This window comes from Zonotrichia albicollis, chromosome 11 (genome assembly GCF_047830755.1).
Source record: "Zonotrichia albicollis isolate bZonAlb1 chromosome 11, bZonAlb1.hap1, whole genome shotgun sequence".
Taxonomy (NCBI): domain Eukaryota; kingdom Metazoa; phylum Chordata; class Aves; order Passeriformes; family Passerellidae; genus Zonotrichia; species Zonotrichia albicollis.
In genome coordinates this window covers 14,831,381-14,850,138 of record NC_133829.1, presented here as the reverse complement: position 1 = coordinate 14,850,138, position 18,758 = coordinate 14,831,381, and the positions used below count along the sequence as shown (strand labels likewise).

At 38.1% G+C, this 18,758-nt stretch overlaps 1 protein-coding gene across 8 annotated transcripts in view; it reads right to left on the bottom strand.

The window, feature by feature from the left end:
- ENTREP2 (endosomal transmembrane epsin interactor 2) overlaps positions 1-18,758 on the bottom strand; it is an 86,751-nt gene that overhangs the window by 27,541 nt on the left and 40,452 nt on the right. For all 8 annotated transcript variants that reach the window (XM_074549472.1, XM_074549469.1, XM_074549473.1 and 5 more), the window contains 2 exons: positions 9,796-9,906; positions 4,322-4,453 (listed from right to left, as the gene is read on the bottom strand). In XM_074549472.1, coding sequence (XP_074405573.1) covers positions 4,322-4,453; positions 9,796-9,906 — 243 coding nt within the window. The remainder of the gene's footprint in view (positions 1-4,321; positions 4,454-9,795; positions 9,907-18,758) is intronic.

Sequence of the window (18,758 nt, the reverse complement as noted above, 5' to 3'; positions counted from 1 at the left end):
ATTCACTATTTTATTGTATTTTTAACAAGCAGTGCACAGTGCACTGCTACTTAAGAATCTTCTCTCTGCTTGCACTCCAGTTTGCATAACTTCCAGCTCAGGTGCCTGCATTAAATTCAGTACTGGGGATATGAGAGTTGGAGACTCCTGAAAGGCTAAGGTTTCACAACATAACTGGACCAGGATGGAATAAACAGATTTCAGTCATTCAAAGAGGCACCTTTTCAGCCATGAGAGAATTTACAACCATACTCACTCATTGTCCAAGCCAGGAACAGAAAGAAGTATGAGGAAGGAAAAGTAGCTCAGCTACTCAGACTGCCAAGCCCACCCTGACCCACCCTATTTTTGATGGTCTTGGTGTGGTAAATACACACTCTGAATGTTGGGAATATTTTCAGCTGCCTGTAAAGGAATGTGAAATAAATCCAGCATTTAAAAATCTGATCTGGAATTACTTATTCTGTGCTGAGCTTTATTCAATTTTAAGTAGCTTAAGAAGCCTTTCAGGTAATTCACTCAGTAAAATTAATAATATTGCATTTGGTCTTACAGTAAACCTGAGGAAAGACTGTTCCCATAACTCTAAAGAATGTGCGAGGAGCCATCCTCCTCTGCTTTGCAAATAGAAGCATCTCCTTCTGAATGAAAAAAAAATTAAATATATGAGTAGACTTCATCACCAGGAAACACAGTAACAATAAATTTGGATTCAAAGGAGAGGAAGGGAAAGAAAGTATTCACACAGAAGACTTGAAGAGCCCTAAGCTACATAAATCTTTAATAGAGATGCCTAACTAATGAATGGAACCAGAAACCTGAAAAAGACATTTACTATTTACATTGTACTTGAACTTTAGCAGCTCCAAACCAAATATTTATGCTGCAGACAGAGGAGAGAATCAGCTTCTCTCCTTGCCTGATAGTCACCAAGGCATTCTACAGATGCACCTTTAGTAGGAAGTAATTACATAAATAGCAAATCTATAAACTCACATACATGTCTGCAGGTATTCTGAACTCTGAGAGCTGTTAAAAGTAATTAAAAATACTCAAATCTATCCTTACTAAACCAAAATAGCATAACATTTCACTCTTGCATGTCAGTATCACACAGCACTAATATGTTACAAAATAATTAAAACTTCTAAACACCTAACTTCATCCTCTCAAAATGTTGCAGGTAGTTAGTTGTAATATTTTGATATTTGATATCTTCAGTAAGTTAAGAATACTCTGAGTTTAGAAAGAAGACAAAATTTTCATAGATGAAACGTATCAGAAAAATTTAGCCTTTTTACTTTATTGAACATGACAAGAAAAACTCAGTTCCTTAAGATTTCATCAACTTCCTGTGGAAGAACAGATTAAGTTGAAACTGCATCCCTAACCCATCCCATCTGTGGCCATCATCTCAGTTTTGGATACCTGATTCTTAATAAACCTTTTAAACTCTTTTAACTAATTTTGTAAAGAGGTAGGATTTGCTTGTGCCTTCATTTGGCTTTAATTAAACCAAGTAACTTCCTAATATAGGATAAAGCTGTTCTAGAAATGTGGTTACTGTAAAAAAAAAAAAAAAAAATCAAGATACTAGGACACTGACATCCTTTAGAAGCACAGATTATTGAGCCTGAGCATCCAGAGGAAAGCAAAGAGCCTTATTTCCAGGGGCAATTTAGGAGCTACTACTGCAGGAAACTAAAAAACCCCACATGTCCTAGTGAAATCCAGAAACCAGGAATTGTCTCCACTGTAAACCAGGGTAGATGGATCCCACTTGGGTGCCTGCAGATCTTAATGGCAATCCATCTCATCATGCAGCTGCAATTTCTACTGAGGTGTGCAGGCAACACTACAAGTATGGTATCTTATATTTATAATTTTAACCCTACAATTCAATACCCTTGGGTGGGCTGAGACCCCAGCACAACAGTGAAATAGCACAGTATTTTTGGCCATTTTGCTGTAACATATAATTTTGTGCTGAAACCCCACTATTCAACTAATCTCTGAAGTCAGCACTTATAGATCAGTCAGCATTTGCAATCAATACTTGTATCTATAAATGTGCATATATGGGACCACACATGCTGCAGTGGTAGCTCCTCTGTTCCCATTAAAAGGTTTGAGTAGTTTGTTCAGGGCTTGGAATGAAGAAAGAGGATTGATTTACATAAAGCACATTGAGATGGTTCATTGCAGAAACAACAAATGTGAAGATTTTTCAAAGCAATTATAAACTCCCCACTCAATATGATGCAAGGCGGCTGAGTTAACACACACAGGGCCAGGAGGTACTGCTGGTTTTCCTTGCCCTGTGTGACTGCCTGGGAACAAGATCACACAGGTGAGATGTGCTGGATTGCTCTGTTCACAGCTGCTACCACCAAAACCCCACAGCTGAGTTAGTGGAAACACCAGATTTTTACCCCACCTGCAATAAAGAGGAGCATGAAACCTACTAAATGTTATACATGAAACGTAATCTTAACTCTGGTTCTCTACATTTTCTCTCCCTCTGGCTCCTCAAGCAATGAATATAATTGAGATTTTGGTACTAAAACACCTGTTTCTTTAAAATTACTTTGTAGTTGTTAACTGTAATTAAAGAGGGTGAGCCTTATCACTGTCAGCTGTTACCTACTGTTCTTAAATTTACAGCCAGGAATCAGAGCTAAGCCAAATAGAAAGCAAATGCAAAATTAAAACTGAAAAAGATGTAAAAAAATTTCTGAAAAAGTTACTTTCCTAACTACCTTTTCTTAGATGAAAAGTTCTGAACATAATTAAAATTGCACTCAGACTATACCCATGGGAACTCCTGTGTTTAAACCCATTTTCTTGTAATGTAAGTTGATATGTCAATTCCCTTTATAAATGATTGAGTTATATCTTAGAAGAAATTCAATTTTGTGCTTGTATTCTGACTGCTGTATTGGTTAGAATCCTTGTCTTGATTTTCAGCATATGTTACTTCCACTCACTTCATATGCTGACAAGGTCCTCCAAAGATAAACAGTTGTTTTCCCTCTCATTAAAGTTTACCTTGCTGACATATTTACAGGAAGCAAACATATGCTCCCTCAATCTTTATTTTCATGGGATTAGCAAGTCAGCTTTTCCTGAATGACAGGTTCCTGTTTCTGCATCTGTCATACTTTGAGGAATGTCCTTCTCAGAAGTTACCTTCTTGTAATACATTTCACTGTTATTGTTATGTTTTGACCAGCAATGCCAAGTTATGCTTCTTTTCCACTTACTCAACTACCCAGTAGGTATTTGCTGTGTTATCTTTATCATTCTCATTAAAACCTGAGGCAGAGTTCTTACTTAATTTTGGGGCCATGTAAAAATATTTTAACTTCTACCTTATCGATATTACTTAGTGTTAGCTTTTTTTTTTTTTTTCTTTTTCTTAACAAGGCTGAGGAACATTTAGGTATTTACTATATATCTTGTAAAGGATGTCTATCCATTCTGAATTTTAAAATATATCTTCAAATATCAATAAAACTTTTATTGCTTTCTCAGGACCCACTGACAAAATCTACCTCCCTAAGACCCTTCTCACAATGAATTTTCTCTGCTCCATTTTTTTCTATTAGTTTTATTAAAATACATACTTTGAAATTGAGAGTCACAGATACAGAGTTTTGCTGATCATGCAATTAAACCTAGAATGAATCAATATCTGCCTTTCAGCCTAGGGTTCTTTTTTTCTGAGCAGTTCTTTCATTGATTCCTTATTATTTTTCAAAACAACATAGCATCAATGCTTTCCCATTTGGTGATAATGAAGTGAAGCAATGACGGCAGCAACCACACTGAGCTCTAACTCACTCACACAATACGCCCAGTATTACTCTGTTTTTCATTTGGGTAGCTGTAACACAAAATGCTACAAGGTTTAAACTTCTTACAGTGTTGCAGGGCAGTTTATAAGCAGGTTTCCAGCACCACCCAGAAAGAACACTCACCCCTCTCCCCCAAAGTGACGTGGCTGCCTTCCCATCAGGAAATATCTCATTATTCTGCAGCACTTTGTGTTTCTTTGCATTCACCATAGCACCAATAAACACCACCTCAGAACAGCACAGTGAATGATAATTCTTCTTGCACCTCCCAGCATAAACCAGCCAGTTTGAACTTCTGTTTCTTGAGTAACCCTTAACAGTTACCACACAAATGCTGATACTGTGATGGAGAGGTTTTTTGCACATTAGGGTGGATGAAAACACAGAGCAGCAGCTGCTGCTGCCTCCATCACACACTTTGTGAGTTAAAACTGCAAGAATCAGTTAATTCTCTCCCAACACACCTTGAGGGTCAGCCTGACTGCATTGCACTCCTGCAGAGGGTTCAGCTTCAGCGTCTCTCCCAGGTTACTGCAGCCTGATGTCTGGTGCTGCATTTCACAGCAAACACAGACACCATCACTGTCGAATTTAATCTGGGGAGAAAAGAAAAGGTCAGAAAAAGCATAAATCAACAGAATTTGTATAAAAGTATAAATCAACAGAAACACACTTCCCAAAAATGGTATTTACAGTTACAGTAATGACTACTAAATGCAAAATGAAAATCTCTGTGCAGAACCTTTGGAGCAGAATGTTTTTCAATGACTAATATAAGCTATAAAAACAGGGAAAATACAGAAAGAGGATTCAATGTCAAAAGTGTTACCTTTTATGCCTCTTTTTGAAAAAAAATTTGCTTTGCAGGGGCAGGTGAAACCAGAGTAACTCAACTGAATAAACATAAAATCATACCCAATGTGGGATAACCAAAAATAACAGAAAAGGTCAGAAAATATGTGAAGGAGTCATGATCACAAATCAGTCCTTTATTCCCCTAAGTAAAGATGGAAGCACAGTGGCTGGGTGGTGAGATCTGAACCACCCTATTACTTACTCTTTTGCATTAAAGAAACCCCTCAATATTTCCAGACACAAATCCATTAAAAAATTCCCAATGCAAATACTGGTTCGCTATTTTAAAATCAAATTCTCTCTAGGATGTTGCCAATTTCCTGAACAAAAACAGGTACCAGCATTCCTTGTGGAATTCCTTGCACAGCCTTATACATAGAATCATTTCAACAGAATATTTACTTACTTCTTAGACCTCAAAGAATGTTTAAATTGTTCGTATGATCTTAAAAGTTGTATGTTTAAATATATGTATTTTTAGTGCCACCCCTATCTGGCTTATGCAGCACTCTCTCCTTACATGCTGGTGACCAGGACAGCAGATGGAAGAGCAAAACTAAGAGTCAATTAAAAGAGCATAATAAGCTTCTCCAGATGAGGTTCAGATGACTGAATGCTTGCTCACTGTGATGAAAGCAAGCTCAGGGCAGGAGCTATCTCAGGGGACATCAGCTCCCGAGACTCCAGATTGCCCTCTAGCCAGCACAATTTGTAAAATGCTTTAGAAAAAATTGGGTATGTAAATTACACCATTTCCCATATTCTCCAAGGCAACACTGGAAATAATTGTCTGTGGCAACTCACAGAAACTGGTCATACCCTATGCCAGAGACACTGCAAGGAAATGAAGAAAAAACATTGTTTGTTCACCTCTATGATAGTTGTGGGTTTATTTCTCATTAGCATACAATTTAACTACAAAGCAGCTTGAACAACTTCAGAATAGCTCTTTTTCAATTCCTGTAATCTTTTAATACTTTTTTTTTTTTAAAGGAGAAATATCTGAGCAAAACCCAACTAAATGGTTTATGATCAGCTGACCTCAGCTCTTCAAGCTGATGTAAAATCAAAGCACTGGCTGTCACTGGGGAGGTCTTGCTCCCAAAACTCCCTGGAAATGGTTCAGGGGTTGAGAAATGCAGCTGAGGAATTCTGGAACTCACACTTTGAATTTAGAGCTGTGTCAAAGCCAGGGGCCAGAAGGCCACACCTGGCAAATCAATATCGGCTTCAGCTGCTAAAAAGTTTCTGTAATAAGGAAAATGGACTTCAGACAAAGGTTTTTACTGCAAGATCACCTATTCTGATTCTTGCTGCCCCTGTTCAATAAAGGACAGGCACTGACTCATGCCATGTATCTGGCATTGCTAATGTGAAATCCAGATCCCAGGGCCACCTGTAGCACATGTAATGATCAGGTGTCACAAAGACAAGGCTCAAAAGGCTGGGTCAAGAATCCCCATTTATGAGAGATTCTCAATTCATAACTTTCTGAAAGTTACTCCATAACTTTGTACTGCCCAGTAGCTCTTCTTTTAATCTAATTTTTTAAATTAGTTAAAAGCTAATTTTTTATATGGCACTTCTTGCAAAACACAGGGCCATCTGAAGAATCACAGCATATTCAAAACAGCCAAGATTCACTATCAGATTGGCAGCATATTATTTTTGGAGAAATTTGCCTTGTTGTGCACCTTTTCCCTCTGTGTTTGTTAAGTGGCCTCTTTGCTGAGCAGTGTTGCTGCAATGGGGAGCAGGACAAAGGCTGCAGGTGTCACTGCATTTGTGCTCTCAGCAGTGCAGCAGCTGAAAGCACTCCTGAGCCCCTGCTCCAGAATGCCCTTCCCTGCCCTGCTGCAGACAGGATCAAGAGTTCATGCAGCTATTCCGTGACATAAACTGTGCCAAAATTAACTTTTTTTATCTGAGAAGGAAGGAGAAGTGGATTATTGTTCGCCCAAGTCACATCTCAAGGCCATTTGCTGCATGATGCCACAAACAGAGACAGTAGCAGTGACAGTAAATCTGCACTGGTACCGGGAGAAGGGGTTGGGATGGCTCCTTCCAGCTGCTGGGCTGGTGTTTGCCAACCCCAGACACAATTACAGCAGCAGTGCCTCCAAAACTGTCTGTGCTTCAATCTCTTTTTGGCTGGCAGAGCTCAAGAATAAAGCATCATTCACTTCATCCCCTGCACATTCCCCACCATCCTGTGCACATTTGTGTCCCACTTCGTGATTCTTACTCATGCTAGTCAGTACTCACAGCAGACTTTGTGTGCTTTCATATTTATGACAGTTGCACAGTACACCCTCATCCAAACCATATTTAAGATTTCAAACATCAGCCAGAGCTGCCTATATGCATAAATTGTCTTGCAAGTTCATTTTGTTTTGTCAAAAAGCAGTACTGTTACTTCAAAAGCCATAAAAGCCATTAAAACCTGACTTTCACACAGCAGAGAATCAAAAAAAGCAAAGGACTTTCCAGATTTATTACAAATACTTGGACATACTCTCACAGGCTTTATGTTTATTTTTTTTTTTAAATCTGTATCAATTAACCAAATTCTGTCAATGCTGCTGGAAAGAAGTCTGTTTGCTTGTTTGGCTAAGTGCACACACACCCTCCCCTAAGGAGTCAGGTAAACTCCATAAAAACAAATATAGATGAAGAAATAAAACTTATTCTGTCTTGTGCAGTAATAGAACATAAATTAAAATATATTAACATATTTAATATGTGTATATAAAGTATTTAAATATATTAATTGCTCTACCCATATTTTCAAAGAAAAATTTTAGAGAACCATTATTTGTAAATTAAATTCCTATGCACGAATTTTTGTCCTGTACACATTAATGAACAGCTTGAGTGTGTAACTTCTCTCTGCACATCTGATTCTCACTGATTTAAAGCAGCATCTTGAGGTTTTGGCCACAGGATCTGCAGCTAATTATGGAAAAACAAAAAAAACCCTCCAATTAATTTTTGGTAACCAGGCATTAAAGCTGCTGCCCTTTTCCCCCTCAGTGTTGTATGTTGCTAAGCTGCAGGATAAAGGGCACAAATACCAACTTCACAAATTACACATTGAAAATGCTAACATATGGCAAGCACATTTCTCATATTCACACAGAAATACATATTATGGAATCTACAATAAATCCCCAGTGTTTAAAGCAAAATAAGACCACTGAGTCTTGTTCTTTTCCTTCAAATAACAACACTACATGTGAAGCGCTGCTGAATTTAAACTCCATAATACAGTAGATACTATTATCACCATGCACTCACCATGAATGAGTTTGACAGAAGGACCAGAACTAAAACAGAATCTATTTTGAATTTGACTTTTTTAGTATACTGTGCTTAGAAATTTACTGGTTCAGTTACATGGGATGCTAACTACATCTCAAACCACATGTCTGCAAAGGCTGGATTTTGACTCCTAGAGCTGCATCCTCAGAGAGCACATTTGTATCCTAGGAGGCAAGTAAAGGATTTAGACTTGATAATGTACACCAGTCACACAGTGCAAGATTACACAGATCTACAGCACTAAAGACAGCCATCTAAGGAATTAAAATTAAATATACACTTGGAACAAGCTGTTAAGAAACTGGGATTTTTCCTTTTTAAGTGAAAAATGGTAATAAAGTAATTAAATATGCTCAGCATAATACATCACCACCTTCTGAGTCAAACCCTGTGCTTAATCATAAAGCAGTGCAGCTCACTCCAGTGTATCCCACAGAGGGTGGCCTATGAGAACAGAACTCCAGAATTCCATACATATGAGCCCTGCAACATGGCAATGCAATATATTCATGTGTAAGTCCCCAGCCTGACTGAAACGGGATTTTGAGCAAGGAAAACCTAAAGAGTGAGGTCTGGGTAGAAGAAACTGTTGCTTTTTTAAAATATTTTTTTAACAGTTACAATATGATAAACAGCCACAATTAAATTAACTTGCCCTTATAGAGTACAACACGCTGCGGCAAAGCTACTTAGCATTTCATCACGCTCTGAAAATCAAAACTACAGTTTGAACACTTATTAAACTCAAAACATTTCAGTCATGAGTTGACTTATGCAGACATCTTCACAAGAAAATATGCTGGAATTCAATGTGTATATAGTTTCTTTTCCTGAGATAAAACCACAAATGCTTTAAGTAAATGGTACGTTATAATTTAGAGCATGCCACATCATGATAATTTGTATTGTTCTGTATTTTATTTAGCACAAGTAACTTTCATTTACTTTGGAAATGAAAACGAAAAACAACTCAGGTTGGTAAACAAAATATTAGCATACACATACCAAAATGTTGTGAAATCCACTGCCTGGACAAGTACTGGATGGAAGGAATTCTGATCCTGCTGACATCAAATGGTAACCACCACACTGCTCTGATGTGGCCTGAACTCCACCTATTCTGCTGAAGCATCACTTTTACCATTACAGTAAAAGGTCAATCCTTATGATAATAAAGTTACTTTTTGAGGTAGCAAAACATTAAATCCATTAGCACTTTATTCCAAACTTTTCCCAAAATGTTTTTTTTTTTAAGTTGTAACACATATAGATTGCTCTACTAAATACCTACTATACTAGAAATTAAAGGAGTGCGTCATGGATATATTTTCTGAAAAACCCCTTTACCAGGATTTTTCTCCTGAGAAGCCTCAGAGGAAAAGAAAAACAATAATTATCTGCTGCTGTGGAATGCAACAGATGCATCCTTGGTTGGTCCATGTTGGATGTTTCTAATTTATAGCCAATCACAGCCCAGCTGGCTTGGACTCTCTGAGAGTCACAAGCTTTTGTGGTCGTTCCATTCCCTTCTATTCCTTGCTAGCCTTCTGATTAAATCCTTTCTTCTATTCTTTTAGTATAGTTATAATATATAATTTTAATACAATATACATCATAAAATAAACCAATCTTATGAAACACGGAGTCAAGATTGTCGTCTCTTCCCTCGTCCTGGGACCCCTGTGAACACCACCCCAGGAGTGTGTGTGAAACCCTAAGAGATGGTTTGCCCTTGGTAAGAAAGGAGTTTCCCATCACTCACCAGCTGACATCCTTCCAGGGACTTGACCAGCTGAGCATTCTGACAGGAGAGAATGGACCCGGCCAGGTTCAGCATCACACACACTGCAGAGAGCAGCATGAAAAACGTTATCTGGAAAAAACCCCAAGCACCCTATTATTACTCACTTCAAGAGGCAAACAAGGGAAAAATATAATTTAGATGTTCAAGAACTTCCAGCCTGTCACACAATTACATGGATGACAACATTTCATGTATTTTAAAGAGAGCAGGGTACTTAATCTGACAGCAGCCTTGGTCTTGCACTGTAAGTGAAAGCTAAATCAAAACTAGACATGGCTATTATATGTTTTCCTCCAGCCATTTCAAAATAATCCATTTATCTCCCACTTCTATCTCACACTCTGAAAACTTAATGGGTTTTATTACCAGGCATTACTAAAAAGTAAGATTTGAAAAATGTTTTATTATAAACAGATGTAGTCTTGAAACAATTTAAATCCTTTTGATGGGGATATAAGTATATTAAACAGGAAAAGTATTTGTGACTATCACATATCATGAGCACCTACAAGTTGGGGAAAAAGGAGTGAATAAAATTCTGGATATATATATATAAAAATACTTGATTTTAAAAAACAATTAAAATTTAAGCAGCATCCTCCATATCAACTACTCATGATCTTAATTACTCCTTTTTTCTCATCTCAAAATATGTCAAAACAAGCATTAACCTGATTCCATCAGTTTAATTATAATTTTATTACTTTAAATGTACAAAAGCATGGTGCAGTCAGGGGAGACAAATCTCAACATGTAGGGAACAGCATAAGCAGTAAGAGTAACAAATGTGTTCCTGATGTGTGGCCACCTTAAATATTCAGTGTTGACACTGCCATAACTCAAGAGGAACGTGAGTGCACTATATGAAATTAGTAAGAAATTCTGTTGCATCTCTTTTCCATATGCGTGCTCACAGTTTACAGCCCTTGACTGTTCTCACAAGATGTTATCTTTTGTCAGTGCATGTGCTAGGAATATTTTTGACAACCTTAAATCAAAATGGCTGTGTAATTTTTTTCTAGTGCTTTTGGACAACACCCCATAACCTCCACAGTATTAACCAAAGGACAGAAGCTGCGTGACAAACTTCAGTTGCCAGCTTCAGAGTCTTCCAAGCATCACAGCTGACAACAAGGCTGCAACATACACCAGGTTTATCTATTTTTTGCAGTACTTGCTCCATATCAGCATTCATTAATGAAGAAACCTCTATTGGTGTTTCCAAGGTAACCTCTTCCTCTTGTCACTGACAAAGACAAGAGGGACACAAAACAGGCTCTTAGAATTCCTGCTCATCTCTGTGGTCTGTGCCTCACGTTCTGCTCAGGAGTTGCATTTCAAAGTGGCAGCCACCACATGGAATCAAATACTGGGGTTCTGTGTCACAGTTGTCCTCCCAATTTTGCTATTTTATGCCTCACTTCTTTAATGTCCCAGGCAGGGAACTAGCTAATCTGGACATGGAGCTAAAGGGAGAAATTCACATCCTCTGCAAGTCTTTTGAAACTGCCTTGCCTCTTGCAGAGCACAAAGATCCCAATAAAAGGACTTGAAGAATTTCCAATCTCTTTCCTTATGCTTCTCAGCTAAATACCAAAACCAGCCTTTTACTGATGGAGTGGGACACACCTGGTATTCTGTTATCACAACTTCAGAGGTAAGTGTAAACTTCACACCATGCTGGAACCCACAACAGAGAAAGGGAGCCACAAAAGTATCAATTACCATATTTACAGACATTAAAAAACATGTTCACTGAGCTTCATTTTTAACACCAAGCAGTCTTTTCTAACACTGGCACAGGTGCAGCAGTAAAAATAAACACAAAAATAAACAGCTTTGAAAGAATGGCTGTTGTGAATTTTGATGGAGACCCAACATTACACTATGAAACACTATAGATTAAGTTAGATATACATTATTTATGAAGTCAAGTATGGCTAATTCCACACTAAAATTTTCCTCAGAAAGAGAGCTACCAAACAATACATTTGTGCTGAGAGCCCAGTGTGACATGCTGGAAGGAGCAGTATGAAACTATAAGGAAAGAGTGTAAGACACAAACAGCCCAATGATCAAGGGCAAAAACTTACACTGAAGTAAGCACAGAATGTCAGATATTGAAGGGCTGTGACATCTTAATGCTGATTTAAAACCACAACATTATGTTCTTCACCTTTCTAGTTACAACATATAAACAAGACAAAATATTCCTGGAAATCAGCAGGGAGCCTTAATGCCCTGTAGCTGCAAAAGTCACCAAGAACTAATACATGAACAAAAAGCAAAGCCCATGGATTTATTATGACTTAGTGTAGCAGAACTAATTGGAGAAGTCAAAGCTTATATTCCATACAAAGGACTCTATGGAAGAAGTGTTAATAGGAGTTCCTATGTAAATGTTACCATGGTCCTAAACAAATTCTACAAAACTAAAACAGTTTGGATGCAATGACTTAAAATTATGTAACAACTCACTATGTGAGATGCCATCTTGCACATGGACCCACACAAGGCTCCCCTTTTTACTCTGTTTCTGGGAACTGCTGTAAGTATAAATATGCAGAGCATATCAAGAGTGATATGCATATCACCACACACATCTGCACAGAATGAAAATATCAGCACCCTCCATGCCTTGCAAGGGAGAGCCCAGAAGAAGCGCCCTTCCACACTGAAAAGAAAACCCATAAAACACCAAAAACTTAAGAACTAACAGGTTATATTATCTTTCCACTATAAAGGAAGCTGTTTGTAGTTCTCTCTTGAGTATAATTTGACCTTTTAGAAAATTATTTGTATTCTCAGATTACTTGTGAACATTTTTTCCTTTATGTTTCTTAAATGTAGATACAACCATACACCTGCCTTCAGAATGTCCCAAAGTAAATCATCTTAATTCTATGGATAGCACCAAAAAAAAAAAATCAAAGGGATTTACAGAAGCTGATCTATTCTCTGCCCTCCATTCTTTTTCATCACTTTCAGTTTTGCTTCTTGATATTTCTCTTTTCTTCACAACGGGCCTCAAGTAATTTATTCTCTTTTGTTTTTACCATAAGCTTTAGTCTTCCTTTCATCTTCTTTCCCAAAGGCACTGTTTACCTGAAAACCCAACAACTTTAATCCTTGAGATAGCTGGCTCAAAGCACCTTCTTGCCCTTACTGTGTCTTTCACAATTTGTTCTTGAATCGATGGGAGGTAAAAAGGGGAAAAACAAATGAACCAACTTTAGCACTCACTGCAGTTTGTGACCTGCAACACAAGACATTAACAATTTAGATTTTCTGTCCATATGCAGCTTTCTACCAAAAAATGCAGTGAGAGCAGCTCAGAGGAGGAGGACCTGGGGGTGTTGGTGGATGAGAAGCACAGCATGGCCTGACAATGTGAGCCTGCAGCCCAAACAGCCAGCCCTGCCCTGGGCTGCAGCTGAGCAGCGTGGCCACGAGGCTGAGGAGGATCCCCCACCCCTGGCCGAGCTCAAGGCCAGGCTGGAGGGGTCTCTGAGCAATCGGGACAGGGGAAGCTGTCCCTGCCCATGGAACAAGGTGACCTCTCCCCTCAGCACAACCCAGCCCATTCTATGACTCTATGACTTTCACAAATTTATACCAAACCCTGTTTTTCCCAATACCTTTGATGGGGATTCTTGAAGTGACCCAAAGCACCCCCTCACTGCTGCATACACACACACCAAGAGCACAGGAAAAGGGAGCAGCACATATTGCATTTTGAAGAAATGCCAGCTACTACAAGAAGGAAGACGTTTCTACATGCAATGTAACTGAAGTCCTCCAAAAGAGATGCAAATATTGTATCACATGAAACCTTATTTCTAAAAGCAACATTTTATTTCATTCCTCACACTTTCATTTTGGAGATAAATATGAAATAGGATTGCTTCTTCATTGCTGGCATTTCAATCACTGCTTCCCCTGGTGGTTTGCAGGTTTGATAGTCAAGACATGAACACTGAGACAGAACATTACCCTCTGTGCTGATGAAGCACATCACTCAACTCTCCTGAGCAGGGAACTTTGAATAAAACCAGGCACTGCCATGATAGGCTGCCCTCTGTAAATCTGCCAATCCCCTGCACCTGTAATACTGCCTCTATTTCCTGTTAATAATTCCTGTCCTGCAGCTCCTGAAAGGTCAGCAAATCTCCTTGAATGAACTTTGATTTACACTGAAATAATTTGCAGAAAGCAATGTTTTTGAGACGCAGTAGTTTGATATGAGGTGCTACAGGTTTCTTTCCAATGACATTAAATATGTGTGGGTGTATTTAGTGAGATTTAAAATACATTCCTTTTAACACACACATTTCTTATCTGTGAAACAGCAAGAATAGCCAGAGGTAAATGTGTTTGTCTTTATAAATCACTGTATAAGTAGATTAAAAACTTGCTCCAAGGTATTCTGCTCACAGAACTTTGTCTTACATGAACTGCAGGCAATAACATTTATTGATATTTGTGCTACAGAATTTATAGTTTCCCCGACAGAGGTGCAGAAGGTTAAACACCAGAAGCAAACCTGAAAATTTATCACCACCAAGAGCTATGAAGCAGTGAGATCAACAACTGTGCCAGGACTAAGTTAATGCAAGATTATCTGGGGTACAGCCAGAAGCTACCTGTTGGATCTGCCAGATGCTGAATGCTCACTGTATATTATAGGTTTAAATAGATAAAACAGATATTTTTTAAATGAGCCCACTTTAAATTCTTACTGAACAGAAATGGCATTCAAACCAACACTCTTGTCTCATGGTTTGCAAGTGTACAAGAAACAACAAAATTTATCTTTCCATTATTTGCTTCATAATAGATTTCTTTTTCATGATTTCTCAATGCTTGCCAAGAAGAGACAGGATGAAATGTGTTGGCATTTCAGATCTGTTTAATTCAGTATTCCCTGTTTTTTGCTTAAATTAAAATAAAGCTTTGAACAAAAATATTTTCTCCAAGTCTAAAGTAACATTCTATATTAAATAGGCAGAAATATTCCCTTTGTGGCACAGCATCAGGCTAAATATTTTAATGTTTTTATGTTAGGAGCCATAAATTATATCCTGTTTTATTCTAAATTCTATTAGCCTGTTCAATTCCTGTCATTATTCAATTAGATTACATATTCTCCACATTAAATTCCTTTTGACTCCAGTGAAGCTATTTAACTTTGTAAAGGAAAGCTGAAGTCTCAGTATAAATATTAAAATCCATGCAACTATTTCTAATTTCAAAGCTAAATAGTTCAGATGAAAACTTCTGAACTTGAACTTGGTGTATGGGATTTTACTGACCTTGTGGCCCTATTAACTTGCTTTCATTCACATAGATCTTGGAATTGAATTAATTTATTATTTGCTGCTTGGTTATATCTTAATTTCTATATTTTTATTAAATGTTCTGTGGAAAATTCCAACTTCAAATATTATTCTATTTAAGACTATAAAAAATGCTACTGGTTTTGATTTACAAGAAAAAGTGATGCCTCCCTGTGACTGAGTTTTGTTCAGTGCCAGAGCAGCAATCAGCTTCCAGCAAGAGTCAGCACTCTGCACCTTTGGAGAATAATGGGAATTTTGGTGACAGCCCTGTGGGCAACAGAGAAGGGCACTGGGGTTTGCACTTATTGTGATGCAGAACTTGCATCACACAAAATAACAGCTATTTAAAGACCAGAAGGAGCAGTTTGGTTCCTCCTGTTTCCCTGTGCAGCAAACACCAACACCATCAATAAAGTGAGGGTTTGGCAGCTGCTGCCAAAGCTTTTCAAGAACCCGGCAATCCAAAATGCAGCCTTGGCTCTGTGTGCAGGAGCAGAGACACAAATGCAAAGATGCATTTCTATCAGAACAAGTCTCCTAATATCTCATAATAAGAGAGATTCAATACCTCCATGGAATTCCCTGTCAGTAGAAGCAATGGGCATACAGATAATTTCCCCAAGTGGGATCAGATTAAAAGAGTAAGACCACACTAAGTGCAGCACTGTCACACTGTACACACAGCAATAGGTGTTTGTTGTTTCTGTAATGCTCTGTTACAGCTCCAGCAATTACAATATTTATTGTAGCTTTTTTAGGAAACTCTAAGAGGAGGCCTGATTTTGTAATAAAGACCCTGTGCTCTCAGCTCAGGAACATTAACCAGAAATTTGTCAAAAGTTGATCTTTCAGCATCTACTAATTTTCTGCTCTTTCTATTCCAATTATTCATTTAGCATCTACACCTTTCTGAATCACAGAACACTCTGAGCTGGAAGGGACCCAAAAGGACCACCAAGTGGCCTGCAGGCTACTGCCATATAAAAGAGAGACAAGAGGAGCTATACCTTTTTTTTTTTCACATAAAATTCAAGCTATCTCATGAAGTATTCAAATAATGTGACACACTTATAACAGTAATTGTAACAAAAATAATTTGCAGGTAATTAGTTTCATAGCAGAGAACAAGTTTAGGTTTTGTCCAATAATATATTAGTAGGACAATAGGGAGTTGCCAGCTAATATGCTAAGGAGGCCAATTTGAAGGTTGCTACATGAAAATAAGCAATCAAAGGAATCCTTCAATGATCTGCAGCTAATACTGCAACAATGCAACCTTGTCATAATAATTTATTATTATAAATTATGTCATATAATCACATAATTTTTACTGTATGTGCAGTCAAAATAAGTCATTTGGACAAATGATTTATTTATTATTTTTTTAGTAGTAGTTATATTGTCTAATTTTTATCACTGACATTTACATTTATGCACCACTGCTCCCCTAAATAAAAAAATCCATGCACATGAAATTTAAGTGTTATTTTGAAGGAGAAAGAAATCAAACAGCGCTAACCTATTTTGATGCTACTCAAAATGTTGTCAATTTGAAATGCTTCAAAAACAACTGCTTCAGCTGTACAGTCAGGTGGAAAAAGGGGAGTTGATAAACAGTGTGATAATAAGAACTTCAAATATAATGCTTTCTGAATGGAATTTTGACCACATAAGCCAGACCTAAAATTTGCAACTACCTCAGCCATATTAGTTTCATTTATCATTCCAACATACTCTCAAAGGAAGTAAAAACTGAAACGTTTACAAAATTAACAAGTAAGACACTGTGTGTCCAAAATGTTCCACCACAACAGCAGAACAGGAAAAGAAAGCTGAGGTTTAGGGTTTTTAGACATTTAGAATGCTAGGAATTAATCAGCTAAATTAGTTTTGCATGCAACAATCTGAATTTAAACAAAACAGATAAATCAGTAAATGAAAACGAATACATTTTCTTCAACAATGTGAGTAGAATAATAACTTCTGAGAAAATCTACATAAGGCTGAATTTATACTTCCATAGTAGCTGCCTAATGGGTTCATCACCTAAACAATACATTACTTTTTGCAAGTGTCACATTGCAGGAAGGATTTCACCTCCATGCACGTGTCAGTGAAATGCTACTCCAAATAAATTAACCTTCTCCAACATCTGTAGCAGGATTCCCTGAGGAAATAAAGGCTCGTGCTGTCCTGCTGACAAGGACAGGCATCAAAGCTCTGTGAGCAGCCCTTCCTGGCAGAAGAGTAATGAGACAGAAGCAGGATGTAAAGGTCACACACCCAGATATTTTGCATCTGTCTTTCCCAACATATTAATAGCAATTAGCTACTCACTCGCAATTATTCTCATTAATTAACAACTGTGTGGTTGCTCTGAGCCCTCACACACCAGAGCTCTGACTCCATCCCTGAGGAGGAGAATTCTGCCAGGTGAGCAGGGTCAGGGCCACAAGTGCTGGTCTCCAAGGGTACAGGAGCATTCTCAGCATCAGTTTCTGAGGCAAGGCTTCAACGTGGGCAGCAACTCTTGCCAATTCTATTGTAGTATAAACTCACTTTAGTTCTGGCCATTTCAAGAAAAATTGCACACATGTCTCCAAAGAAGACTCACATTAATAATTTGATAGAGATCCAGCTGTAAATGAACTTTAGGATTTCAAAGACCTTTCCTCATATATCTGAAGTAGAATTTAATCCATAATGTTGTTGCAGGATTTATGGTACTTGTAAAAAGGAAATCCAAACACTCAATCACACACATGTCTAGCTCAGGATCTAAACTGTGATTTACCTGGCAAGCAAATCCCACTGAAATCAAAGTATTTTTCTTCAACAAGCACAGGATAATTAGATTCTCTTTGGGTAACTGTGTGTTTCCTTCCATCTGTCACACAAATAAAACTAAAATCACATGAGTTTTGATTGAGTATGTGAGCACAAAGAGTGAGATATCCATCCCCAACTCCATCACACCTTGAAATACTTTCTATTCGTTCATACAAATATTTATTCTACTTTTACAAACATTTCAAATGCACCTCAGCTAGTCTCAAATAAATTTTTGAAGCTAGTGTTTCCTCGGCATTTGAAAACAAAACACCAAGTTTAACAAATAGCTTCCATGTTGCCCCACTAGCCAGCCCCAGAGATTCGTGACACGGGATTCATTTTCCAAGGAGGAAGAAGAAATGCTGAAGCAAACCAGACTCTCACCAAGAAAGAGTTGAAGAAATCAGACTGTGCAAAGGCTGCCAAGAACTCCAGGAGCAGATGGGATGCGGCCTGCATTTCTAAAAGAAGGAGCAGATGAGATGAAAGAACCATCAGCAGATATATTTGGAAAGGCTGTGAGAACAGGGACTGAGTGATGGGCTGAGAGAGGTGAATGCAGCAGCCATGGCACCCTCTCCGCTGCAGGCAGCAGTGCGGGGATGGAGCCGGGACAGTTTCCCAGGGCAGGAAGGTGCCAGCAGGAGCTGCTGCCATGGCAACACCGCGGATGGCAGCAGATGGGAGGAGCAGGGCCTGCTTTAGGGTCATTAAGAAATCCCTCTTTAGGAAGGGGCAAGAGTAATGCCC